The sequence below is a fragment of the Mustelus asterias genome, chromosome 1 (genome assembly GCF_964213995.1).
Source record: "Mustelus asterias chromosome 1, sMusAst1.hap1.1, whole genome shotgun sequence".
In the NCBI taxonomy this organism is placed as follows: domain Eukaryota; kingdom Metazoa; phylum Chordata; class Chondrichthyes; order Carcharhiniformes; family Triakidae; genus Mustelus; species Mustelus asterias.
The window spans coordinates 138,449,929-138,476,981 of NC_135801.1; the positions used below are offsets into that span (position 1 = coordinate 138,449,929).

The 27,053-nt window shown below is 42.2% G+C and overlaps 1 protein-coding gene across 1 annotated transcript in view; it reads right to left on the bottom strand.

Annotated features, from left to right (window-relative positions):
- Window positions 1-27,053, bottom strand: part of LOC144511240 (NAD(P) transhydrogenase, mitochondrial-like) — a 122,536-nt gene that overhangs the window by 75,233 nt on the left and 20,250 nt on the right. Inside the window, exons 6-11 of the mRNA XM_078241398.1 lie at window positions 24,900-25,087; window positions 18,847-18,980; window positions 14,639-14,830; window positions 13,504-13,657; window positions 4,372-4,533; window positions 2,828-2,938 (exon numbers count right to left, since the gene is read on the bottom strand). Of these exons, the coding sequence (XP_078097524.1) occupies window positions 2,828-2,938; window positions 4,372-4,533; window positions 13,504-13,657; window positions 14,639-14,830; window positions 18,847-18,980; window positions 24,900-25,087 (941 nt within the window). The remainder of the gene's footprint in view (window positions 1-2,827; window positions 2,939-4,371; window positions 4,534-13,503; window positions 13,658-14,638; window positions 14,831-18,846; window positions 18,981-24,899; window positions 25,088-27,053) is intronic.

Consider the following 27,053-nt stretch of genomic DNA (forward strand, 5'->3'; position numbering starts at 1 on the left):
CCGTGGTGAACACTGAAGAAAAGTATTCATTCATCACTTCGCCTATCTCTACTGACTCCATACACAAGTTCCCACTACTGTCCTTGACCGGCCCTAACCTTACCCTGGTCATTCTTTTATTCCTCACATAAGAGTAAAAAGCCTTGGGGTTTTCCTTGATCCGACCCGCCAAGGACTTCTCATGTCCCCTCCTAGCTCTCCTAAGCCCCTTTTTCAGCTCGTTCCTTGCTAACTTGTAACCCTCAATCGAGCCATCTGAACCTTGTTTCCTCATCCCTACATAAGCTTCCCTCTTCCTTTTCACAAGACCACTTCTAACTCTTGGGTATCTATAGTACTAAACCTCCAGCCCCTTCACCCGCAACCCCCAATGGACTCCTCAACAACAAGTGGGTTCCTGACCCACAACTGGCCTCTTTGCTGCTTACAGGTATGTTCAGTTAAGATTCTGCCCATGGTGAAGTACGGTGGGAATGCTGCCACTCAGGGTCGCAGGATGCTTTTGAGCTGGTTTGCAGAGAATGTGGTCGCCAGCAACTTCTGGCTGTTCCCCAAATGAAGAAAAGGCAAGTTGCGCACGTCTACGTGGTTGAGGTCGTGAAAGCCACTCTATCAATTCAACTTCTTTTTTGATACAGAACAACAATTGCTAAAGCCCTGAAAATCAGATTTAGGCCTGTTATTTACAATACGTAAAATTTCTAAATGTCCTGGCAGTTTAGCAGCAAACAGACACTGAGAAATACAAACTGCATTAATAAAGGGGAACATAAAAAGAGGAATCATTAGTATAATATACTCTGGTACTAATTATCAGCAAAACCTTTAAGCTGTCAAAGTTAATTTCTATAAACCTGCTTAACAGGCATCTGTTTTCTTTTAGAAGAATGATTAAGAGTATTTCAAACTGGGGCATTATCTTTACGCACCATCCATGCATATGCATTTACAAGAAAATAGAGTCAGCACATGTGATGATCAAATAGGAGTGGGCACGTAATGTCTGACAGAGATTAAACAGGAAATGAGTTAAACATTAGTTAAATATTTTATTTTTCATTAACAAAACCTTGCATTGATGAAGCATTAACAACGTAGCAAATATCGAAAAACAAAAATTGCATTTATATAGCACCTTTCACAACCCCAGGCAGCTCCAAAGCGTTTTACAATCAATGAAGTGTTTAAGATGAGCAGGCGCTGTTATAATGTAGGAAATGCAGCAGCCAATTTGCCTACAGCAAGTTCCCACAAACAGCAATATGATAATGACCAAATAACCTGCTTCGCTGGAAATGTTGGTTAATCGAGGCATTTCAGAGGTGAAAATGGGTACTGTGCAGTAAAATTAGAATTAGGAGGAAACCAGAAGCATATGCAAAGAATTGAGTTTTGTGGAAACTCATAAAGGTGAACAGAGAGGTAGCAAGTGTAAAGATTACAGGAGTATTGCACTGTATATCATTTGCTGGTAAGGCTGGAGAGAGTTATAGAACAAAGAGATCTAGGGGTACAGGTTCACAGATCCTTGAAAGTGGAGTCACATGTGGACAGAGTGGTGAAGAAGCATTCGGCTTGCTTGGTTTTATCGGTCAGAACGTTGAATACAGGAGTTGGAATGTCTTGTTGAAGTTGTACAAGACATTAGTAAGGCCACACTTGGAATACTGTGTACAATTCTGGTCACCCTATTATAGAAAGGAAATTATTAAACTAGAAAGAGTGCAGAAAAGATTTACTAGGATGCTATTGGGACTTGATGGTTTGAATTATAAGGAGAGGTTGGATAGACTGGGACTTTTTCCCCTAGAGCGTAGGAGGCTTAGGGATGACCATGTGGAGGTCTATAAAATAATGAGGGGCATAGTTCAGCCAGATAGTCAATATCTTTTCCCATGAATAGGGAAGTCTAAAACTAGAGGGCATAGGCTTGAGAGGGGAGAGCTACAAAAGGGTCCAGAGGGACAATTTTTTCACATAGAAGGTGATGAGTGTCTGGAACAAGTTGCCAGAGGTAGTAGTAGAGGTGGGTACAATTTTGTCTTTTAAAAAGCATTTAGACAGTTACATGGTAAGATGGGTATACAGGGATATGGGCCAAATGCAGGCAATTGGGACTAGCTTAGTAGTAAAAACTGTAGGGCATGGACAAGTTGGGCCGAAGGGCCTGTTTCCATGCTGTACACCTTTATGACTCTAAGGTGGCCAACAACCCTGCATGTGCAAGTTGAGGATGCAAATGAGAAGTAGTAGAGTCAAGGAAAGCGCAGCCTGGTACGAAAGACAGGTAGATGCCGCAGAGGTTGGGGGGTTGTTAGAGACATTGGAAGGAGGAACAGAGATGAGGAGCCATTCGACGTTGAGGGGGGCATTGGTTGACAGGAGAGCAGGAAAGTCTTGCATGAGTTCACGTTATGTAGGGTGAAGCTTGAAGAAAGGCAAGGAAATGGTTGGAGAAATTCAGTCCAGGGGTGACGAGGACATGGCGACTGCTCCAAAAGATAATGATGCTGGAAGGTGGATTTGACGTTCACTGCGATCAAACAGGATCATGATGTGGAAAATAGTTGAGTTCAACCTAAATTGACAATCAGCTCAGAAACATGATGCAATTGGGGTGTGGATGTGACGTTTTTGTTTAACACAAACTGAACAGGATAATTTTGTCTTACCAACAACCCATTAAGTTGGAGAAAATGTTGTTTTTCCCTGCCTTACTATCAGCTAGAGAACTTCCAATTATACCAAATTACTTTGGGAACCATTGCCTAGGAATCATTTTATTTTGTTTAAACTAGATACATGATGCTCAGAAAATGAATCTTACCAGCAATATTAATTGAGGAAATGAAAGCTGCCATCAAAGCAAAACATTCTGGAGTATTTCCTGGTGTATAACCTCCTCCCATCAATGCCAACCCACCAACTGCAGTTAAACCTGTTAGAAATCGAGGAGGAAAACGTGTTATCACTGTACTCAAACAAAAATGAAAATACTTTTTTTAAATGTGTCAGCATTTGGAAAGGTTTTTCCTATGAATCCCATCAACCATAACTAGGGCTTGAATAGCTGCCATCCACCCCTGCACCTCTAACCTAGGGGTGTCACGGTGGCACAGTGGTTAACACTCAGAGCGTCAGGTTCGATTCCCAGTTGGGGTCACTGTCTGTGTGGAGTCTATACGTTCTCCCCGTGTCTGCATGGGTTTCCTTCAAGTGCTTTAGTTTCCTCCCACAGTCCAGTGCTGGTTAGGTGGATTGGCCAGGCTAAATTCTCCCTCAGTGTACCTGAACAGGCACCAGGTGTGGCAACTGGGAGTAGCTTAGGGGTTTTTAAAAAAAAGAGCGGCGTGGACAAGTTGGGCCGAAGGGTCTGTTTCCATGCTGTAAACCTCTAAGACTCTACGGGCCTGATTTTACCATTTCCATTCTAAGTGCCGAATCTGGGCGTCATGCAGATCTGACTTATGAGCAATGTTGTTGTACACAAATTTAAGTGTGCATGATAATGCTTCCAACTGATCCTTTCTCTATAGGGCGCAGGTTGGATATCTGGCTCCACAAGAGAAAATGAACAATAAGAAATGGAGTCACCACAAAACAGTCCTAATTACTATATGTGAATCCACACATAAAATATGTTCCCAATTCAATGCCAATTGTGCTTTACTAATTGCAAACTCACAATGGTGTCCACCCAAGTATATGCTTGAAATAAAGGGGTCAAACATCTCCAGAAATATCCCATAGATGGCAGGAGGAAGCCATTCAGCTCATCAAGTCTGCACCAACTCTCCAGAGGAGCATTTTACCCAGGCCCCTGTGCTAGCTAAAATTGAGGGTGCTGAAAACGGGGACGGAAATCCCAGAATCAGATCCTGTCTGCGATTTGTAAAGGGCTCTGGATTCGTTCTAACTCCATGAAACGCCAGACCATATTCTCAAGTCACAAAGTGGAACAATGCTACATGAGTAGGGATTCTCACAGTAACAGTTAGTAGATAGCTTTAATATCAACATATGGGGCGGGATTTTATGGCTCGTCCCAAAACAGTAAAATCCTGCCTGAGGCCAACGAACCTTTCCATGGTCCAACCCTCGCCCGCTCTGATTCCTGGGATGGTAAAATTCCAGTCATGGTCAAAATTTCCCCCGAATTTTATTGCTATTAATTGCCAAATTGGAATAATTTTACTGTGATGGATGAAACATTAGAATAAAACTAAAGACACCGCAACTTAGACTGTAGTTATTGTAATCAGTTGTCAAATTCTGTAACCAACAAATTTACTAAAACAATCTGCAGAGACTCTCCTCACTTTTTGGGAAATTAAGTGACTGAGTTCTTTCATTAATTACAGAAGCACCTACCTGAGATGGCATTAGTAACAGACATAAGAGGGGAGTGAAGGGCTGGAGTGACTCCCCAAACAGTATGATATCCAACAATTCCAGCCAGTCCAAAAATAGTCACCATCTGTGTGAACCCAACATTAGGGGCAGAGATTCCAAGTCCCATCAAAGTCATTAGACCTACGAGTAAACATGAATATTGAAATTCATTAAAGCAGCAGCAAATGGGGCATGCAAGTGGGGGCAGGTGAGGTGGGGTGGGAAAAGGAAGCAGAAGAGCAATAAATAGAGGGTTTACTATTCAAAAAGCTTAGATAGTAATTGAAGCCCTTTATATAAAGCGGTCGCCACCAATTCCACAGGTCTTTTAAATGTATTTTTGCCATTTGAATACACTTTTGTTCAAAAACGTTGACGTTTTTAAAAAAATGTTGAATGATAGAAGATTTTATTTTTACATTTCAAAGTGGAGAAGTCAACAACTTGAAACGGGAAGAAACACAATAAAGAAATAAAACAGTGAACATTGAACTTAAACACAACAGGTTTAATAGCAAAGAAAATCAGTAATACATAGCATGTGGAGAAGGGACTTTCCTTTTAATAAATATGGCTGATGTAGGGTTTTCAATTTCTTATTAGACCCCAATGGAAAATTGAAGGCACCTGGAGACTGCCAGATTTCTGGTTTGTGATCTGATACCATCGATTTCCATTAAAAAGACTTGTGTACATTGTAGTGTCAATGAGCATTTGTCACAAGAACAGTGAAAGGCCAACATAAACTGTCCCACTTGGTGCACCAGTCATTCGCTGGCAGCTACAGACAGCTGATGCCTGCAAATCTGAAGTGTATCCAGTGGTAGCCCTAGGTTTCAGCAAAGTGTAAAATATTGAACTAACCTGTGTGCTGTTAGGAATTTACACCTCTGAAAGCACTGCAAAGTTTGCAAAATTACTTGCTTAGGAATGCTGAAAGTAAAATCTAATTGTTAGCAGCTGTTAAGTGTGCATGCACAAGCAGTTTGGGAATAATAAAGAATATTTATTTTAATCCATTAATTTTTTTCCTCTACAAGGGAAGGGAAAGAGGATTATCGAGATTTAATTTGTACTAACTCTCCATATACAGTTACACGGTGAATTTTTTCTAATTAAGGACCTTTATGAAGACCATGGCTATTAAGTAGTCCATTTGTTTTCAAACTATTGCACTATTAAATGTTATAAATTAAAGAAGCGGACTCTAATAAATTGGTTGCCTCATGCTTCCTCCTGCTTTGACCCCAGGCAAAATACCCGCGCATTTTCGTTTGCATAAACTTGCTGCCAGGATCGAGCAGTATCTTTGGGAAATTTTTAAGGACTTGAGAAACCTGGTATAGATAGTTTATGTCTTTAGCTGTTTCCTGATTTTTTTTTTGGTTTCATTTGGTGTTTGAAACAATTACATTTTTATTTGGAGGTTTATTGTTCAAAATTTTAAAACTGAAGGTAAAATAGACCATTGCAATTAAAGTTACACGATGAATATTTTCTAACTAAGGACCTTTATGAAGACCATGGCTATTAAGTAGTCCATTTGTGTGGAGCTTCCTGCCCTGCCTACCCTGTGCCCCTCCTACCCTCCAACGTATAACTTCAAGGTTTTGATCATTTTTCAAATCATGGAAGTGAGCAAGTTGAACTAATTTCTCACAAATGTCCTTATCCCTATTAACATAAAACTCCTCCAGCCAAAATGGGTGGTAATTTTAATGATCTTGCAGATTATTCAATAGATTATAACAGTGCATTTTACTTATTAATCATTCAGTCCTGTAGACTATTGGTAGCAAATTTGATAGCTCATAATATTAGACAATAAAGAGTGAAGCAAAGAAGCTATGATGGGATGGATTTGAATTTACATTTTCTCAATTATTAGTCTGGACCTCTGGATTACAACTCCAGTAACATAATTACTTAAATCCCATCAAGCTAATTCTGAATTCACTAAATCTATAAACCTACGTATCAATACAAAAAATGGCCACAAAAAAATGTCAGATGGTTGGATAAACCCCAACTGGTTGCGCAATATCCTTCAGGGAAAAGAACCAGCCATTCCTAACATGCCTGTCTGCCCATCATGACTCCTGCCCCACACTATGTTGTTGACTTCAATGTTGCTCTGAAGTGGCCTAGCAAGTCAATCAGTTGTAAAAATAATCATCATCACTTCACCACCAGCGTAACAGGAGATGGGCAACACATGGACATCCCAAGAATAGCTCAAAACCGACCACTGGGTTTTGATCACTGCACTAAATTGTTAAAAAATACAATTTTACTCTAAAACTGGCAGGATACAAAACTTCCATTTAAAAATAATGAAAGGTGGAGGGTGGGCGAGCAAGTGGGCACCATATCTAAATGCAGGATGTGCCACAACTGCGAAAGATTGAATGTGGAGATAGTGTGCAAGCAGAGCACATTGTGCCAGTGAATGCCTGGTGTCCTGGCAGCGGTGTGAAGTCTTCATTCTGCACCACTCAACTATTCCATCAGTATTGTCAAACCAGCGGGTGGCTGCTCTTTGGCAGGACCTGTCTGTGACTCCAGTGCAAAGCCCAATCATATGGCCAGAATCTATATAATGAGAACCGTGTTATTACATGAAACATACTTGCGCAGACCATTAGGGTGCTCCAGCAATGCTTTGGCTGCCTGGACATCTCTGTCTGCAGTTTTCAGAAGAACATGCACCATGATTTGTTGTGGTCAGCTACATGCTGCACAACTTTGCCATCATGCGCGATGCCATTGAAATGCTCATCCGAGTCCTCTACAGCTGAACCCTTGTGCAGCCCTGCCCTAGAGGAACCTGGCACCTGAGCAATCCTTTCGCCCTGCCTTGGCAGCTGCCCACTCATGCCAGGTTGCTCACCATGTACAGGTGCCGCCACTGTGCTATCCTCTTAAAGAGCGCATAGTGCCACTATCTGAGCTGGTGGCTGCAAGTAGAATATTGATGAAGATGTTTCATTGTTGTCACTCTTCTGTTCCTCTTAGACTTAGAATGATGGAATGGTTACAACACAGGGAGAAGCCACTCGGCCCGTTAAATCCATGCCATTAACAGTCTTTGAGAAAGCAACTCAGCTAGCCCTACCCCCCTGTCCTTACCCCGTACCGCTGCAAATTCTTCTTTTCAGGTGCTTTTCCAATTTTCTTTCTAAGTCCTGAGTGAATCTGTCACCACCACTCTCAGGCACTTCTTACGACTGAGTTGAGGAGGAACTTCTTCACCCAAAGGGTTGTGAATCTGTGGAATTCCCTGCCCAGTGAAGCAGTTGAGGCTACCTCATTGAATGTTTTTAAGGCAAGGATAGATAAATTTTTGAACAGTAAAGGAATTAAGGGTTATGGTGAGTGGGCGGGTAAGTGGAGCTGAGTCCATGAAAAGATCAGCCATGATCTTATTGAATGGCAGAGCAGGCTCGAGGGGCCAGATGGCCTACTCCTGCTCCTAGTTCTTATGTTCTTAGGCAGTGCATTCCAGATCCTAATCACTACCTGCAAAAGGGTTTTTCCTCAAATCATCGATAGCTCTTCTTTCAGTCACCTTAAATTGGAATCCTCTGGTTCTCGATCCTCCTACCAACGGGGACAAGTTCCCACTATCCATTCTGTCTAGACCCCTCATGAGTTTGAACACATCTATCAATTCTCTTCTGAACCTACTCCTCTCCAAGGAGAACAACCCCAGCTTCTTGAATTTAGCTACATAACTGAAGTCCATCAATACTCGTGAATCTTTTCTGCACCCTCTCCAGTGCCTCCACATCCTTTGTAAAGCGTGGCATTGAACACAATACTTCAGGCTGAAGCAGAGTTTTAGAAAGGTTCTTGCTTTTATACACTATGGGCAGGATTTTACAGCCTTGCTCGAGCGAGATTTCCATTGTCGGACCCTCACCTGCTCCGATTCCGTGACGGGCAAGTTGGTAGATTTCCGGCCTATGCCTCTATTTATAAAGCTCAGTATCTTTCACCAGTTTCTCAAAGTGCTCTGCCACCTTCATCGATGTGTGCACATGCACCTCCAAGTCCCTCTCTTCCTGTACCCGTTTTATCTTATTTTGACTTCCCTCATTCTTCCCACCAAAATGTGTCATTTCACACTTCCCTGCATTAAATGATGTCTCCCATTCCACCAGCCTGTGAAGTCTCTCACTATCTACACACAGTTCACAATACAAGTTCAAATTTGGTGTCATCTGCAAATGTTGAAAGTGTCTCCTGCACACACAAGCTTAGGTCATTACAGAAATTCAGTGGACCTAATATTGACCCCTGGGGAATCCCACTGTATAACTTCCTTCAGTCTGAAAAATAACTGTTCATCACTACTCTCTCTCTCTCGTCACTTAGCCAACTTTGCTCCATGCTGCCACTCCCCTTTTTATTCGGTGAGCTTCAACTTTGCTGATAAGTCTATTATGTGGGCACTTTATCAAATGCCTTTTGGAAGTCCCTATGCACTATATCAACACATTAATCAGAGGTAGGTTCTTTACGCAGAGAGCGGTTGGGGTGTGGAATGGACTGCCTGCAGTGATAGTGGAGTCAGACACTTTAGGAACATTTAAGTGGTTATTGGATAGGCACATGGAGCACACCAGGATGATAGGGAGTGGGATAGCTTGATCTTGGTTTCAGATAAAGCTCGGCACAACATCGTGGGCTGAAGGGCCTGTTCTGTGCTGTTCTGTTCTATGTTTAATCTCATCAGCTATCTCTGTACTTCATCAAAAACCTCAATCAAGTTAAGTTAGTTATAGCGAGGGCAATTGAATAAAAATGTAAGGAGGTTATGCTTCATTTATTATACATGGCACTCGTAAGACCACATGTGGAGTACTGTGTACAGTATTGGTCACATTATTTAATTTAGAATGTAAATGTGTTGGAAGCAGATGAGAGAAGGTTTACCAGACTAATACCTGGAATGGGTGGGTTGTTTTGTGGGGAAAGGTTGGACAGGCTAGGCTTGTATCCGCTGGAGTTTAGAAAGTAAGAAGCAACTTGATTGAAACATACAAGTCCAGAAGGGGCTTGACAGGGTGGATGTGGAGAGGATGTTTCCTCTTGTCGGAGAATCTAGAACTAGGGGTCGCTGTTCAAAAATAAGGCGTTGCTCATTTAAATTGGAGGCAAGGCAATTTTTTTCCTGTCAGAGAGTCTTTGGAACTTTCTTCCTGGGAAGGTGGTGGGAAGCAGTGTTTGAATATTTTTAAGACAGAGGCGGATAGATTCTTGGTAAGCAAGAGGGTGATAGGTCAGATGCAGATTTGAGGTTACTATAACATCAGCCATGATCTTGCTAAATGACAGAGGAGGTTCAACGGGCTGAATGGCCTCCTCCTGTTCCTTGCTTGTAAGTAACATGATTGGCCTTAAACAAATCTATGCTGGCTTTTCCTGATTCATCCACAGTCCAAGTGACTGTTAATTTTGTCATGGATTATCATCCCTAAAGGCTTTCCCACCACGAAGCTTGCAAGGTTCATCCTTCCTTAAACAAAGGCATAGCAATTCTCTAGTTCTCTGGCGCCACCTCATGCTTAAGGAAGCAGGTTGCAGCTTATGGGTATCTGAGAGGAGAAAGGCACAGGTTTAGGGTGAGGGAAGTGAGGGGAAAGCGAGAGGTGCATGCTTACACCTTGTAAATCAGAAGAGAATGTGGGATGAAGGGAAAGTAGGAAGTGAGAAGGTGAATTCAGTCGAAACATAAAGCGATCTACAATGGTTTCAGCCCCATTCACTGGCCACAATCCTAAGAATGGCCACTCCAATTGCTGCTCGCATTATTTTCTCCATGAGGGTTGAGGGCACACCAATATACCTGCCTTCTGCCTCATTGATTCTTCTGCCATCACTGAATAACAGAATACCACAGTGCAGAAAGGCCCTTCGGCCCATCAAGTCTGCACTGACGCATGAAAGGTCCTGACCTGCCCACCTAATCCCACTTGTCAGCACTTGGCCCATAGCCCTGAATGTTATGGCATGCCAAGTACTCATCCAGGTACTTTTTAAAGGATGTGAGGCATCCCGCCTCCACCACCCTCCCAGGCAGTGCATTCCAGAACGTCATCACTCTCTGAGTAAAAACATTTTTCCTCAAATCCCTCCTAAACCTCCCACTTTTAACTAGTGTCCCTTTGTAACTGACCCTTCAACTATGGGGCTCCTTATCCACCCTGTCCATACCCCTAATAATCTTGTCAAGTAAGAGAGAGGGGGCGTGTCAGTGAGTGTGGTGCAACGTGTTCAGTTTATGTCTCTGTCATGGTTGAATAGCTGGCAGTGTGTGCAAGTTGTGAGATGTGGCTGTGAGACTTTCAACAGTGCTAAGCGTGTGAAGCTATGAATATGAGGTTTGAGTCATGAGTTAAGGATTGTTGGGAGGTTAGTGAAGTGTGGGTGCTGAATGGAGCAGTGTGTGAGGTTAGTGGTTCAGGTGTAAGGATATGGCACCTTAAGAAACATTGACTGACCTTGGCCACTATGTAAGGTCATTGAACCTTTCGTGGCACTGCATCCGGATCCTCTGTGTTAGACTGCTGGCATTGACTGCATATTGGCTACCTGGACCCACAGACTTCTCGGTGTCCTTCTGGAAGGCCATCTGGTCCCTTATGATTGGAGGACAGCTCTTCTCCACTCCTGTACCAAAACTTCCGGTACAACATCAAAGAACCTTTGTCTTCCTCTCTGCCATGTAATGCCATATTCATTCCTCTTGCTGATCAGACAATCTTCTTCAGCCACTTGAAGAGGTGCAGGCTGGCTTCAAATAGTAAAGCCTCAACTCCCCAGTTATGAAGAAGTCATATTGGACTCAAAATGTTAACAGCGTTTCTCTCTCCATAGCCGCTGCCAGATCTACCGAGTTCTTCCAGCATATCGAAGGCAGCGTGGTGGCACAGTGGTTAGCACTGCTGCCTCACAGGATAGGGCCTGGGTGGGATTGTTGTCAGTGCGGCTCGATGGGCCTTCTGCACTGTAGGGATTCTACGATTCTGTTTTTATTTAAATTTGGAGGATTAGTTTTAGCCTTACATATTCTTGGCTTTCCTGCAGCCGCTCAGTAACACATTTAGCGCTGTGCTGCACTTGACTAAATTAGCCGACTACATGAAACTTGCATGCTGCCTGCATCTCGATGAATAAGCATGGGTTAATCACGCATCACGCTGCCTGTGCCCATTTTAGTGTTTTACCGCTTAAAGACACTACAGATTGTTGCTACAGGAATGTAAAATAATTCTGCATTCAGAGGGTGTATTACCTTAAATTTTATGACAAAATGGTGGCAGAAATGGTGTCTACATCAACGGGGATGAAGTAGAAAGAGTCGAGAGCTTCAAGTTTTTAGGTGTCCAGTTCACCAGCAACCTGTCCTGGTCCCCCCATGCCCACACTATAGTTAAGAAAACTCACCAACGCCTCTACTTTCTCAGAAGACTAAGGAAATTTGGCATGTCAGCTACAATTCTCACCAACTTTTACAGATGCACCATAGAAAGCATTCTTTCTGGTCGTATCACAGCTTGGTATGGCTCCTGCTCTGCCCAAGACCGCAAGAAACTACAAAAGGTCGTGAATATAGCCCAATCCATCATGCAAACCAGCCTCCCATCCATTGACTCCGTCTATACTTCCCACTGCTTCGGCAAAGCAGCCAGTATAATTAAGGACCTCACGCACCCAGAGATTCTCTCTTCCACTCTCTTCCGTCAGGAAAAAGATACAAAAGTCTGAGGTCACGTATCAATCGATTCAGGAACAGCTTCTTCCCTGCTACCATCAGTCTTTTGAATGGACCTCCCTTGCATTAAGTTGATCTTTCTCTACACCCTAGATTTTTCCCAGGATGGAAGAGTCAATTACTAGGGGGCACAGGTTTAAGGTTTAAAAGAGATGTACAAGGCAGATTTTTTAAAGAGAGGTGGTGGGTGCCTGGAACTCGCTGCCGGGGGAAGAAGCGGTAGAGGCGGCATGGTAGCGCAGTGGTTAGCACTGCTGCTTCACAGCTCCAGGGACCTGGGTTCGATTCCCGGCTTGGGTCACTGTCTGTGTGGAGTTTGCACATTCTCCTCATGTCTGCGTGGGTTTTCTCTGGGTGCTCCGGTTTCCTCCCACAGTCCAAAGATGTGCGGGTTAGGTTGATTGGCCATACTAAAATTGCCCCTTAGTGTCTTGGGATGTGTAGATTAGAGGGATTAGCGGGTAAAATATGTAGGGATATGGGGGTAGGGCCTGAGTGGGATTGTGGTCGGTGCAGACTCGATGGGCCGAATGGCCTCTTTCTGTACTGAAGGGTTTCTATGATTTCTATGAAGCGGATACGGTAGTGACTTTTAAGGGGTGTCTTGACAAATACATGAATAGGATGGGAATAGAGGAATATGGTCCCCGGAAGGGAAGGGGGTTTTAGTTCAGTCGGGCAGCATGGTCGGTGCAGACTTGGAGGGCCGAAGGACCTGTTCCTGTGCTGTAATTTTCTTTATTCTTTGACTGTAACGCTACATTCTGCACTCTCTCGTTTCCTTCTCTATGAACAGTATGTTTTGTCTGTATAGCGCACAAGAAACAATACTTTTCACTGTATACCAATACATGTGACAATAATAAATCAAATCAGAAAGATTGAGGGTGAGATATTTTGTGTAAGTACTGACCACATGAACACCAATACCCATTAAAACTACAACTAGGACGAGCGAATCCTGAACAGGATAAATCTCTTGCTGATTGCAACAATGTTGTACGTGTAACTAAGCTTTTGCTATTGAGTCACATTACAGAAAGATCAAACAGAGGAATGCACGTGATATTTGTCTTTCAAAATTCTCCCTGACACCAGATAGTGAGATATACTCATCTGTTAGTAAATTAAGGAAATAAAATAGTTAACTTTAAACTCTACCATTCTGAATTCCACATCAAATAAAGATAGATTACATAAATTAAAATCAAATCAAATGGTAATTAAGAAGTGCTTAAGTAACAGTTGGATGGAGGCTGTCAATGCTGGAGGTAAAGGCTGGTTAATCCGCAGTTTGAATGGAGATTGAAGGTTACCTGCTCTACACTCACCTCCTGTGCAGAGAACAGATGTGTTCATAGCTTTACCAAACAGAGAAATTACTTCTTTCTCCTCATCCTCCAGCTCAGGCACCTTCTTGGGCTGCACTGGAGTACTTGCTGGAATATTCTGTGGAGGAGGTGCAGGGAAAATCAGTTTCCCATCCTGTTAAAGAAAGAGGACTGGAAGAATTAAAATAAATCCATTCAATTAGGATTGTAAAAACCCAAGCTGCTTGGGGTATAGATACGTTATCCATTGCACAGGTGACCCATGCAATGCAAGACACATCCACATTCTAACCCAGTTGTTCTTTGAGTGACAGCAGAGGTTCTGTAATTCACCTCAAGTGCCCTGGGTAAGAAAGCGGGCATGATGTGGAGATGCCGGCGTTGGACTGGGGTAAGCACAGTATGAAGTTTCACAAAACCAGGTTAAAGTGCCAAATAAACCTGTTGGACTTTAACCTGGTGCTGTGAGACTTCTTACTAAGAAAATGGGGTCTGTGTGTGTTGGGGACGGTGGGGTTAAGGCTGAAGCTCACTTGTAGAAGTTCAGACAGGAACTAAGGCCAGTTTTGAAAGGTACAGGAAGATAGATGGTTAGTACATTCCAGCTCTTCCGCAACAAACAATTCAAACTCACTCCTTGAGGGCAGAGGAAGAGAGGTGAAAAGTAAACTCTGGACTTAGTGGACTTGCCGAAACACTGGAGGTAAAATAGAACTTTGGCAGGGGTGTAATATGGATTGGATGCTCCATTAGAAGTTCCCCCGATTTTTGTTTTAATTGCAATTCAATTTTACCCCTTTGCTCCTTTGTGGTAGGGGCATACGCTTAAAGCCAGTTAAAAAAAGGCACTTTCCTTCTCGGCAGGTAGGAACTGGGGAGAAATAATTAATAAGCAACATTAATGCCATCAACATAATGCCTCTTAGATTAAACTATTGCACCTTCACAGATGAAAGAAACCACAAAGTCAATAATAAACACCCCAGTAAAATTTTGTCCTGATTTTAATACCCTTGACACTTTATAAAACTATTTGGATTCACGCTGATGGAAAACACTGCACAAGTCCACGATGTGATATTAATGTGACTGTGCAGTAAGTGTCAGATGGATTCTGTCTGCATTCAGCACTCACCTTCATCACCACAGTTCCTCGAACCACATGGTTCATTGTGCCATAATTAAACTCATCCTTCAAATCCAAGTAAAAGTTTTCTGGGTCAGGGCTCACAGCTCTCAACAGCTTAATGATGTTGTTGGAGTACAACGTGCTGGACTGGGTAGCTAGACGACTGGGAAGATCCATGTAGCCGATGTGAGTTACCCCCTGAAAAAAGAGAGAGAAAATGAATCTTTCTATAGAAGCTACTTGCCACACTTTTGAACAAATATACAGGGCAAAATAATTTTCTTTCAGCGTTAAACTGATGAGTTTGCAAACTAGACGCAATTCATTTTTATTAGGCAAATTGAAGCCTAACATTTGGAACAGGAACACAATTAACAAGCGAAACCACTGAAGAACAGCACCAACCAAAACGATGAATACATCAGTTGAGTGTGATATCAGAAGAGATCACACAAAAACTGTCTGCTGTCCCAGATCAAAGCACTGGGAATATCGAAGACATTCAGGATTAACCCTGAAAGGTGTCAACAGAATGGATTTGATATAAGCAGTCAAAGTAGTTGAACATCAACAATAAAGTCAATCTAAAGCATTACTTCAATGTAAAGCAAGGCACTAAACAAGTGTGTAAGGGCTAAAATTGGCTACTGTCGAGAAGTTACAGATATTAGGATTAAACAACTTTTGGAGCTGTTTTCTGAGAAGGTTCGATGAGATGCAAAACTAAGTTCATTTAACATACAGATATCTGGCATAATGGGGGAAATGATGTGGAGATGCCGGCATTGGAGTGGGGTAAACACAGTAAGAGTTTTAACATAATGGTATTTTAATGGTATTTGCTACCAAATAAACCTGTTGGACTTTAACCTGGTGTTGTTAAAACTCTTATAATGGGGGAAAGCCAGATCTTTCAATGTTGTAAATGGTTCATTTAATTTGGGCCGAATGGCCTTGCCCCACTGTATCTATTTTGTGATTTCCAGAGAACTCCTACAGTGCAAAAGGAGACCATTCGGCCCACTGAGTCTGTACCGTATCTCCGAAAGAGACCCTCCCCTCCACCCTATCGCCCTAACCCCACGCATTTACCAAAGCTTAGCCACCTAACTTACACATCTTGGGACACCGAGGGGCAATTTGCCATGGCCAATCCACCTAACCTGCACATCTTTGGACTGTGGGAGGAAACCGGAGAACCCATAGAAAATCCACGCTGACAGAGAGAGAATGTGCAAACTCCACACAGTCACCCAAGGCCCGTATGGAACCCAGGTCCCTGGCGCTTTAAGGTAGCAGTGCTAGTCATTGTGCCACCATGTTATGTAGAAACTCAAATTTGGTGTAATATAACTAACGGATTTTTAAGATATGTTTTTAAGATTGCAACAACATTATAGCCAACTTAATGGATTACTGCTTCAACAAGACTACTTAATTCGGGGAATTTGTTTAGTGAAGGAATTTGGTGCAATGACGCGCCTTTCTGCCCTTTAGAAGGTGTGGACCGAGTGAGAGAGCAATAGATAATGAGGAATGGCAGCAGCGACAGTGGTTGACAAATCAAAGCAGACTGTCCACAATGTTTCCACAAAAAAACAAGGATGTTAAGAGGACATTAGGTTGGTAAGTTTTTATGTTATTTTTTGCTCTCAGACCAAGACAATGGTTTAAACTTCCACTGGGAAACTATAGAGCACTGTATTAAATTTACAGTTTAGCTGAATCAATAAAATTTCAATTGCGGTGTATATAACATTCAGTAAATTAACAAGAGTATTAACACAAAGCAGATCCTGAGGCATTAATTAAATGTAATAGTTTATACAAGGTGCAAAATACATTATAAAGGATGGAATTATAAATTTTATATCTCAGATCTTGGATGGACAGCTGAGACCTGTTGCTTGCAATTCCTGCACTATTCAGGAACGTCAGGGCATTTCATGTCTCCTGGGTGAAGAAAGTGTCTCGAGTTGAGGATTTCTGACCTTGAGGGGCAGCCAGAGGAGTCACAGCTGAGCATCATGGCGGATGAGTGCTTCCTGGACTGTACTTTCCAGGAGGTGGTGACCCCATAGGTGGAGACAGTTCAATACAGTAGATGGGCGATCATCCGAAAGAGCGGGATGAGGCAGGAGCTGCAGGAGTCTTGGGAATGTGTTCCACTCTCAAACTGGTACTCAGCACTAGAGATTACTGGGAGTGGCGACACCCTAAAGGAGTGCAGTTCAGACCATTATACAAATGGGCAAAGGACTGCACAAAGGGAAGCAGCAAAGATCCGAAATGTCATTATAGGAGATTCCATAGCTCGAGGAATTGTCATCATTAGTTCTGCATGGTGTGTTGCCTCCCTGGTGCCAGGGTGCAGGAACGCACAGAGATGGTGCAGAATATTCTGTGCGGGGAAGGTAGTGCCAGAAATTGTGGTACACATCAGTCACAATGGCATATAGAGAAAGCAGGTAACATGGAACCGGCCAAACATTGACAGGAAAAACTGCAATGGAACGATAAGTGTTCTGGAAGGAAGAGATGCTTCAAGTATAGGCCTGGTACATTCCAGCCAGGGTGAAAGGTAAAGGAACCAAGGCCAGGGCTTGTTTAATGATGAGGCAGATAGAGAAACTAATGAAACAATATTGAGAATGTATTATGCACATCTGGTGAATTCTTCAAGTGAGAACCAGGCTAAATACAATAAATTAAGTGAAGGTGAAGAGGAAAACACAACTCCTAAAAAGAGAAATTGAGACTAGCGGTCATTATCATAAAGGTGAACCCTAAAACTTCTTTCAGCATGTAACTAATAAGAGATTTCAGACCTATTAGGGACAGAGGCACATGGAAAGGCTAGAAGACTTAATGAGTACTCTGCATAGACTTTTCCAAAGAAGTGGATATTGACAAAATATCAGTAGAAGCAGAGATTATAGAGGTAATGGATGGGGTGAAAATTGATGCAAAGAATGCACTGGAAAGGCTGGCTATGCTTAGAGTGGATAATTCACCAGGTCCAGATGGCTTGCACCCCAGGTTGCTCAAGGAAGTGGGCCTGGAGATAGTGGAAGGGTTTACCATAATCTTCCGTAGACACCAGCCAAAAGGTTAGACAGTGGCAAATGTAACACCATTATTCAATAGAATGTCCTTGCACCCAATAAACTCCATGCAAAATAGACTCAATCTCATTTTTAAAGTATATTTATAAAATGAAAAACATGAAGACAAAAGGATAATTCCTAGGGAAATAAAATCCAGGAATAATCGCTTTTGCAAGAACATGATTTTTGCAAACCATAAGAACATAAGAACCAGGAGCAGGAGTAGGCCATCTGGCCCCTCGAGCCTGCTCCGCCATTCAATAAGATCATGGCTGATCTTTTCGTGGACTCAGCTCCACTTACCCGCCTGCTCACCATAACCATTAATTCCTTTACTGTTCAAAAATGTATCTATCCTTGCCTTAAAAACATTCAATGAGGTTGCCTCAACTGCTTCACTGGGCAGGGAATTCCACAGATTCACAACCCTTTGTGTGAAGAAGTTCCTCCTCAACTCAGTCCTAAATTTGATCCCCCTTATTTTGAGGCTATTCCCCCTAGTTCTAGTTTCACCTGCCAGTGGAAACAACTTCCCTGCTTCTATCTTATCTATTCCCTTCAGAATCTTATATGTTTCTATAAGATCTCCCCTCATTCTTCTGAATTCCAATGAGTATAGCCCCAGTCTACTCAGTCTCTCCTCATAAGCCAATCCTCTTACCTCTGAAACCAACCTAGTGAATCTCCTGTGCACCCCCTTCAGTGCCAGTATATCCTTTCTCAAGTAAGGAGACCAAAACTGTACACAGTACTCCAGGTGTGGCCTCACCAGCAACTTATACAGCTGCAACACAATCTCGCTGTTTTTAAACTCCATCCCTCTAGCAATAAAGGACAAAATTCCATTTGCCTTCTTAATTACCTGCTGCACCTGCAAACCAACTCCTTGAGATTCCTGCACAAGGACACCCAGATCTGTCTGCACAGCAACATGCTGCAACTTTTTACCATTTAAATAATAGTCCATTTTGCTGTTATTCCTACCAAAATGGACAATTATTTAAATATTTATAAAAATCACTGTAAATTCTAACTGAAATGTAACCTCTATAAAATAGGCTTATATCAAAATCTATGCGTCAGGAATATCAGCTTCAACTTTCATACCTTGTGTAAATAGAGCTCCCCGGGTTTAGTGGTTTCAATGTTCCCTCCCGTTTCAGAAGCCAAGTCCACAACAACTGATCCATCCTTCATCGACTCCACCATCTTCTTGGTAATCAATACAGGAGCTTTCTTGCCTGCACAAGTATCAAACTAGATTTTTAAACTGGATGAAAGTTTTCACTGAGCACTCTGCAATTGGTTCCTGGTCACAATTTCTATGCAAATTCTACAGTTTGCAAGTAAGGCTCAGTGTAAAACAAATGTCCTCAAGTTGGGTTTTGACTGCAAGTGTCTACATTACTGAATGTTGCCACATGCTTGCGCTTCATTATACAAAGTTAAAACACAGCATTCAACAATCCAAGCAATCAAAAAGTGAAAAACCAACCAAGATAATGAACAGAGTAGATAATTCACCCACTATCTTTTGGAACATAAAAATACTCAGCTGTTGCAAAAGAAATCTTTGCAATAAATACAGATTAATGTCATTTTCTGTTTGTATTTCAGATTAATGTCTTACTTAGCAAGCAAGACTGAAAGGTTTTTTTCTCAACAAATGATATCTTAATCGTTTTAGTATTTTATCTTTTAGTTTTGCTTGGAATAATAAGCATACAACACAATTATAGCCATTGATTTGATATATTATTGTCACATGTATTAACATACAGTGAAAAGTATTGTTTTTTGCGCGCTATACAAAGCATACCGTTCATAGGGAAGGAAACGAGAAAGTGCAGAATGTAGTGTTAGTCATAGCTAGGGTGTAGAGAACGATCAACTTAATGCAAGGTAGGTCCATTCAAAAGTCTGATGGCAGCAGGAAAGAAGCTGTTCTTGAGTCGATTGGTACGTGACCTCAGACTTTTGTATGTCTTTCCCAATGGAAGAAGGTGGGAGAATGTCCGGGATGCGTGGTGTTATGCTGGCTGCTTTTCTGAGGCAGCGGGAAGTGTAGACAGAGTCAATGGATGGGAAGCTGGTTTGCATGATGGATTGGGCTACATTCACAACCTTTTGTAGTTTCTTGCGGTCTTGGGCAGAGCAGGAGCCATACCAAGCTGTGATACAACCAGAAAGAATGCTTTCTATGGTTCATCTGTAAAAGTTAGTGAGAGTCGTAGCGGATATGCCAAATTTCCTTAGTCTTCTGAGAAAGTAGAGGTGTTGGTGGGTGTGTGTGGGAGTTAGGACGTTACAAAATAGACACAAACGCTCTTGAAGGGTGAATAAGGTCTGTTAATGTTTTTAAATTCCCAGCCCTGTTAAATTGAAAAAGTTGGGCCGAAACTGTCAGTTTGGTGGACTGCTTCAATTAACAAGCCATCTCGTGTAGGTTCGAATGAAACCATTACATCTATTTCTGCAATTTCAATAACTTTCTGTGTTGACATTTTTCAAGGACTGTTATTGTAACTGAGATTATTTTGAATGTCTGGCTAAGCTTCAAAATCTACAAAAACACTTATCTGGAGTGTGGAGGTTGAGTTCACGTTTTGATTGACAGTTTAAAGAGGCCATTGAAGGATTAGTTATTTTGATGTGATCACTGATGTTTTTTTTAATCACAGATTAAACACTTCAGGAGATTTAACTTTTTTTCATTGGGTCTAGAAAGTGTTTTTTTCAGTACCAAGTGTGTTTGAGAGACAGTTCCAATAGATTGTTCGGTTTTTTCTGTATCCAACTCAAGCTACCCTCCTCGGTGGCGAAAATCCACCCCGAGTTAATTTTCACCCCTTTTTACAGCTATTTTCTTCTTAGAACTAATGTTGGTGTTAAGCTTGCACTTGTAAGTTCAACTTTTAACATTTTCCGTTCAGCTTCATTAGAAGTATAGTCCTAGTCTTCATCTTGGTCAATAAAAATAATGTTTTACTGACACTGAATAACAACTGAAGTCTGTTTCCTGAATGAATCAGAAGTCTCTCTTGCATTTGGGGGATTTAAGCTGGGGCGGCACGGAGTCACAGTGGTTAGCACTGCTGCCTCACAGCTCTGGGTCCAGGTTCAATTCTGGCCTCGGGTCACTGTCTGTGTGGAGTTTGCACATTCTCACCAAGTCTGCGTCGGTTTCCTCCGGTGCTCCGGTTTCCTCCCACAGTCCAGAGATGTGTGGGTTAGGTTGATTGGCCATGCTAAATTGACCCTAGTATCAGGGGGATTAGCAGGGTAAATATGAGGGGTTGTGGGAATAAGGCCTGGGTGGGATTGTGGTTGGTACAGACTCGATGGGCTGAATGGCCTCCTACTGTACTGTAAAGATTCTATGAATTCTTGCCAACAGCTGCTTAGGGAGACAAATATTGCTATTCCATAGATTCTATATATATTTAAGGATTCAGGCTTTACAGTGACCACTCAGTCTTAAAATGTTCTTATAGTCATTCAGGCATTCCTCACACACTATGGTAACCTGTCCAAATGGTGAGGTTTGAGGATCAAATCCCCCCTTCCCTCCCATCTCCTTACTACAACACAGAATCGGCCCCTGCCCATGTCCCCTCTGTTCCTATTCAGACCTGTGCAACAGCCCAATTCTTCTTAAATCTGTTATTGTGAGAAAACTTCTCTAAATTGCCAATGTCACTTCTGTTTGACTTCCTCAGGCCTGCAGCTTTAGAGCAAGGCTTAGAAGAGATAAGTACTTTTCAGCTTTTAAGCCTTTTAAGTGCTAAGTCATTATCGATCCTGTCTGATTTTCTTCTAATTGATTTCCCATGTGCAGACGCAGCTGGGAAACCAGTCCTTTTAGCTAATCGAGGACAATTACCCATTTTGGGCACAGAATCTACTGTTCTTTAAAATCTTCATGTGTAGAACAGACTTAGGTCAATGAAATACCGTGGTAAAGACCAGACTCGCTGGCAAACCACCTGGAGGATTTCGGTTGCACCAACAGTATAAATCCAGAAATATTCGGTCTTATAACCGGTTGAGATCTCTGTGCTCCTCCACTTCTGACCTTGAGTATTCCTGATATTCATCACTCCACCATTGGTGACCAATCTCGCTACCTCGCTCTCCTCCTTTGAGACATTCCTTAAAAGTACCTCTTGTTCAAGCCTTTGGTCACCTGCCCCAATAACTCTATGTGGCTCAATGTCAGATTTTGTCTCAATGCTCCTGTGAAGCATCTTGGGATACTTTACCATGTCAAGAGTGCTACCTAATGTCAGTTATCGTTACTGCTCTCTAAATGTGCCCAATAGTTAACAACTTCTGCAAGACATAACTTGGTACTCAGCTAATTCATTGTTACCACCGAAGTCATTACTGACTGAAATGTATGACAAGTTTGTAGAGAACTTGTGCTACCCACCTAAAACCGACACCAAAAGGACTGAACTACCTTCAGGTTCCAGCCTTGTTTAAACGGTCTAGTGATGGGGAAAGACGAACACTTCCTCCAGTTCACCACAATATGAGGTGACATGTCAGTCTCTGCTTTGAAAACGTCAGGAGCCGTGGGGAAGGGAGAGATGGAACAGCAGAGGTCCAAATTTGGTTTTTAAAAATTAAGAGAAACATGCCCATTGAGACCTCGAGGACCAGCCAGAGGGTGGCAGGTGCATGCTTCAGTTAGTCCATCCAAATCCTTTAATCAGAGTCACATTAAGGTCATAGAACCCCAATTTCTATTTATTTTGGACTTAGCACCTGACAGTTCCGTTGGAGGAAATCCATACACATCTGAAATTTCAGTAACCTTGTTTAAGGCTCCCACGTTCACTATTTCATCCAGGGGCTGTTCTACTTTCTTCACGAGTGAATTGGGTACTTCCCGTGGAGTGAAAACACACACTGGTTCAGTGTCATCCCTGAACATAATCCTGTACACACTTTTCAAGCATCCTAGCCCTGTGAAGAGCTTCTGGAACTTGCGTCTAAATTTGGAGCCAGGCCCCTGTAAGTTATCCTCATCAATCCAGTGCAGGAGGGTGTGTTCAATACAGCTGTTGTGGCTTAGAGTGGTTCATATTGTGGAAGATGAAGAGGGTCGTTTGGATAGTTTTGTCCTTTTCCCTCAAAAGAGTCACTTGAAGGTTGCCCTTGACTGGAAGGTAGATTTCTCCTGCGACATGAGATGAAGTGCCCGTGGTTCGAGTTTTATGAACCATGGCGTCTTGTCTGACGGGACTGTCACGCTGGCACCTGAATCTAATTTAAAATTTGAGATGATCATATATTCAAAATAAATATATTAAAAATATCTTCCTCCAAAGACCCTGATTTTGTTACTGGTCTGGGCCTCAGGTCTAAGTGGAGTTGGAAGTGTGGAACTGTGATCCATGTTAAAGATGTTTAAAGTGTGCGTATAGCCTTAAGAGTTTATAGCTTTCAAGATGGCATCGCCGTTCACTGCAGTGCAAAAGCTTTCCTGCGCTTACTAGTTTTGGTGGATTCGACAAAACAGCGGAGGTGCGTTTCTTGAAGAAAACATTTTAATAATGGCTGTGTGGGTCAGCTGTCTGCTAACTTACTTCATTCAGTGATTTATTGTTTTGAGGAAATGGCACTGAAATTCAATGCAGACTTGGTGTTTTATGAATTGGCGGCCGCGATGTTCCCAGAGAGGTTGAGTAGTTTAATTCATAGTTAATGAGGTGTTTTGTTTAAATGGCGCTTCTGACTCTGGATTAACAAAAAGGAGTTCTGGGGGCTCGCTGCAGCCTGGAATTTAAAAAGTTTAGAATCCCTAATCTCTGGACTGTGTGCTGAAACTGGATTCCAAGGGAGATTCCATGGGATCTTCTGCTGTAATCAAATCTCTGCCTTCAGCTGCCAGGTTCTTATCTCTGTCTGTTATCTCTGGAGCTGTTTCTGGCAAATTTTCTCAGCATTTTCAGCTTCAGTTGGGAGATCTTTCAAGTCAGAAATTCCATTGGAGCTTCTATTTTTGTGAGGTTGAGGGTTTGATCCTACGCTGCCACCATGTTGCGATGATGTTGGTTATGGAATGTCTTGGTGAAGAAAGTCTTCGTAGTCTTCTGTATGTTGTCAGCAAATCTTTATTAGCAACGATATATACTTGTACAGTAAAGGGTACAGGGGAGAAACTATCACCATGTCTAAGTCCTAACACGCTCCTGTTCAACACCACGGGATCTTGTGCCTTCTTACATAGCAGTACTATACTCAGGCCCACATTACCCCTGTATGACCCTTATCATGCAAAAGCAGTTCTAGGTTTATGGAGACATTTAATACTTCCATTAGTGCAGGTTTAGGTGCTGTCCCCACCAGATGTAACCTTATTCCCCTCAAATGTTACACATGCTCAAGAAGCCACTCATGTCTTTGAATCTTTAGTCAATTGCGACAGTGGAGTGCTCTGAATTTTTCTGCTAAAGGTGGTTTATGATAAATGCACATCAGAAAGATGTAGGTGAGTGAATTTTGAGACTTTAAATAAAATAGTGGGGGGTCGTGCCAATTCTATACGATCATGAAACAAAGCCATGCAATGTTAAGAACCAACCAAGATTAGACAAGGTTTAATGGTGTGAGAAACTCCATTATTCCAAGAATGAAGAAGGCCATTCAAGGCAGGTAAGCCTGTTATGTTCAACGCTTTTTTAAAAAAACAACGGCAATATTAATACTTTCTGCACCTTTATTTATTTATTTTTTTACAGACCAACTCCATTCACACACTCAGTTTCACTTGGCTGAATACCAAAACAGGATGCTCCTTCTGAAAAAGCCAACTCCTCTAACTTTCTACATCAACACATACATGTTTTGCCGACTGTCCCTCAGTTCCATGCAGCCACTGTTTACTTCAGAACCCCAGAGCGTGGCATGACTTTGCCATGAACGCAATCTTGTGCTAAACAGGCAAAATTGCAAGTGAGCAATCATAAATTTATTGTAGCAATTTCCAAAGAGTCCAAACTAACTCAAGTGTCAGTGAGTGTGGGCCAAGTTCAGGAAAATGGGATTCGGAGGGAGGTCAGGTGTTTCTCGTGTGCGTTCGCAGACTCGGCAGATGGGCAGAAGGGCCTTGTCCGCACTGTATGATTCTATTTTATTTAAAAATATCTTACCTGGAATAAGGGCCGTAGTGATGATTATATCTACTTCTCGGCACTGCTTAGCAAACAGCTTCATCTCTGCTTCAATGAACTCCTTGGACATCTCTTTGGCATAACCTCCCGTACCTTCGCCAGACTCTTTAATGTTAACTTCCAATGGTTCTGCACCCAAAGACTTAAACTGCTCAAGAGCTGCAGCTCTGTAGAAGCAAATCAGAATTTAAACTTAATACCTATTGTACACATCCTGGGATAGATTTTGACTTGGTGGGATAGAGACTTCTCACATAAGAATGTAATGCAATCCCCAGTATTTTCAAGCCAGCTATTCTGGCCCTCATGTTAACTCAGGGTTGGATGTCGGTGCGGCACTGGCAAGGCAAATAACAGGTTCGCTCTGATTCACCAACACGAGGCCCAGACCATTGAAAATCCTGGGCCTCATTACCATATTCCGGGTCTGATTGATACCCGAAACCGGCGGGAAGGATGTAGAGAGCGGTAGAGAAAAATGGAAAATGAAGAGAGGAGGGGAGGGTGAGAAGAATAAAAAGGAGGGTGGAGAGAGGCAAAAATTACTGCAGGGAGAGAGAAGAAGCAAATTCATATTCTCAAACGGTCACAGTAGGATTTTCACTCACACTCTCTGGATGACTATTTGAATCACGTAAACACTGTCCTGCTATAGCAATGGATTAAAGTGTTGAAGTAGAATGAGAGCACATAGATTTAGGCAGTAAAAGAGTGAGGGCTTATGCCAGGAAATTCTTCATCATGCAAACACTGCACATCCTCATAAAAAGAGTATCAAAGGCAAAATATCTGGAATCTTTTAAGTAACAATTGGGCCCAACACCAGGGGAGCTCTAGTCTCTCTCTTGATGGATGTGTTAGGAAGGATTGAAAGTCCTTTTCTGGTGCACAGTCACCTGGTAAGTACCTTGCTTTCCAGGAATTCATTCTGGGGTTTCATGAGGGACTGTAAGCAATAAGTCTCCACCAGCATCTTTGGAATATTCTTCCACTGGTCAATCATTATCTCAGAACATGAAAATGAAGCTTTCCACTTCATGTACAGCACAGGGAGCTGAAGTCTTCTCCCAAAATTATAAGTTAGGCCTGGTCAGATCAGGCTTAAAACCTTCTGTCATACAAAACGCAAAATATTACTTCTCAAACATAATGGTGAAACTTTTGCCATTACGATTATTTTTAACAATAAACCTTGCATTCACTGCTGAGTATTACTACTTTGGAACATAAATTCTAATCTGTACAATTATATTACTGCATAATGCTGCATCAGTAACATATGTCTCGGTATATACTATTGAAAATTTATGGTTAATAATCTAAAGTTGCGCATTTGTGAAGTTATTCAATCCAAACAAAGCCACATGAAAGAAAGATCCGCAATACAAAACAGCACTATATGGGACAAATGATCCCAAAATCTGTTTAATAACCAAGGCAGAGAGCAGTGCCAAATTAGGACTCATGCAAATTTAATATGAAACAAAGGTCATGCTAGCTGGGAACAAAGGACAGATACAGGACAACATGATCCACATGAACATTTTATTCAAAGTAAAAAATAACGCATCAAATTGATTCTTCAATTACTTACAGTTAAAGCAAATAGCATTGATTACATTTTTTTCTTCCTTTCCTATGAAACCTCTCCTCCCCCTTCTCCCATGGATTTCCCATCCACCCTAACCCTAGGCAGCAGATCCCATTCCAAGTTCCATGGGAGAGATACGTTAGCTTCGCATGTCAGACTCCAGCAGCACCCAGCCCCATCCACCCAGATGGGGCCGCAGATCGAAGACTACTTTTCCTCAGCCTTCAGCTCCAAATCAAGCTGATTAGGTAGCAGACCATTCCCTCCAGGACCAACACCGTCGTCTAGTAAAGGGCTAGGCCTTTCTAAAGGCTGAAGGTTTGCCCACAGGATCTCCTCCAGACGTTAAACCACTGGGGAAAACACGATGAAATCCTGGCAAAGAAAAGCTGTGCCAAAGATTCCACAACTCCAGGTATGAATTTGCTTTTCTGCCCTCTTTGGCCCCAATAATTTCAGAGCTGTTAACTCGATAATGGGTACAGTTAGAATCATAGAATCCCGACAATGCAGAAGGAGGCCATTTGGCCTGTCGAGTCTGC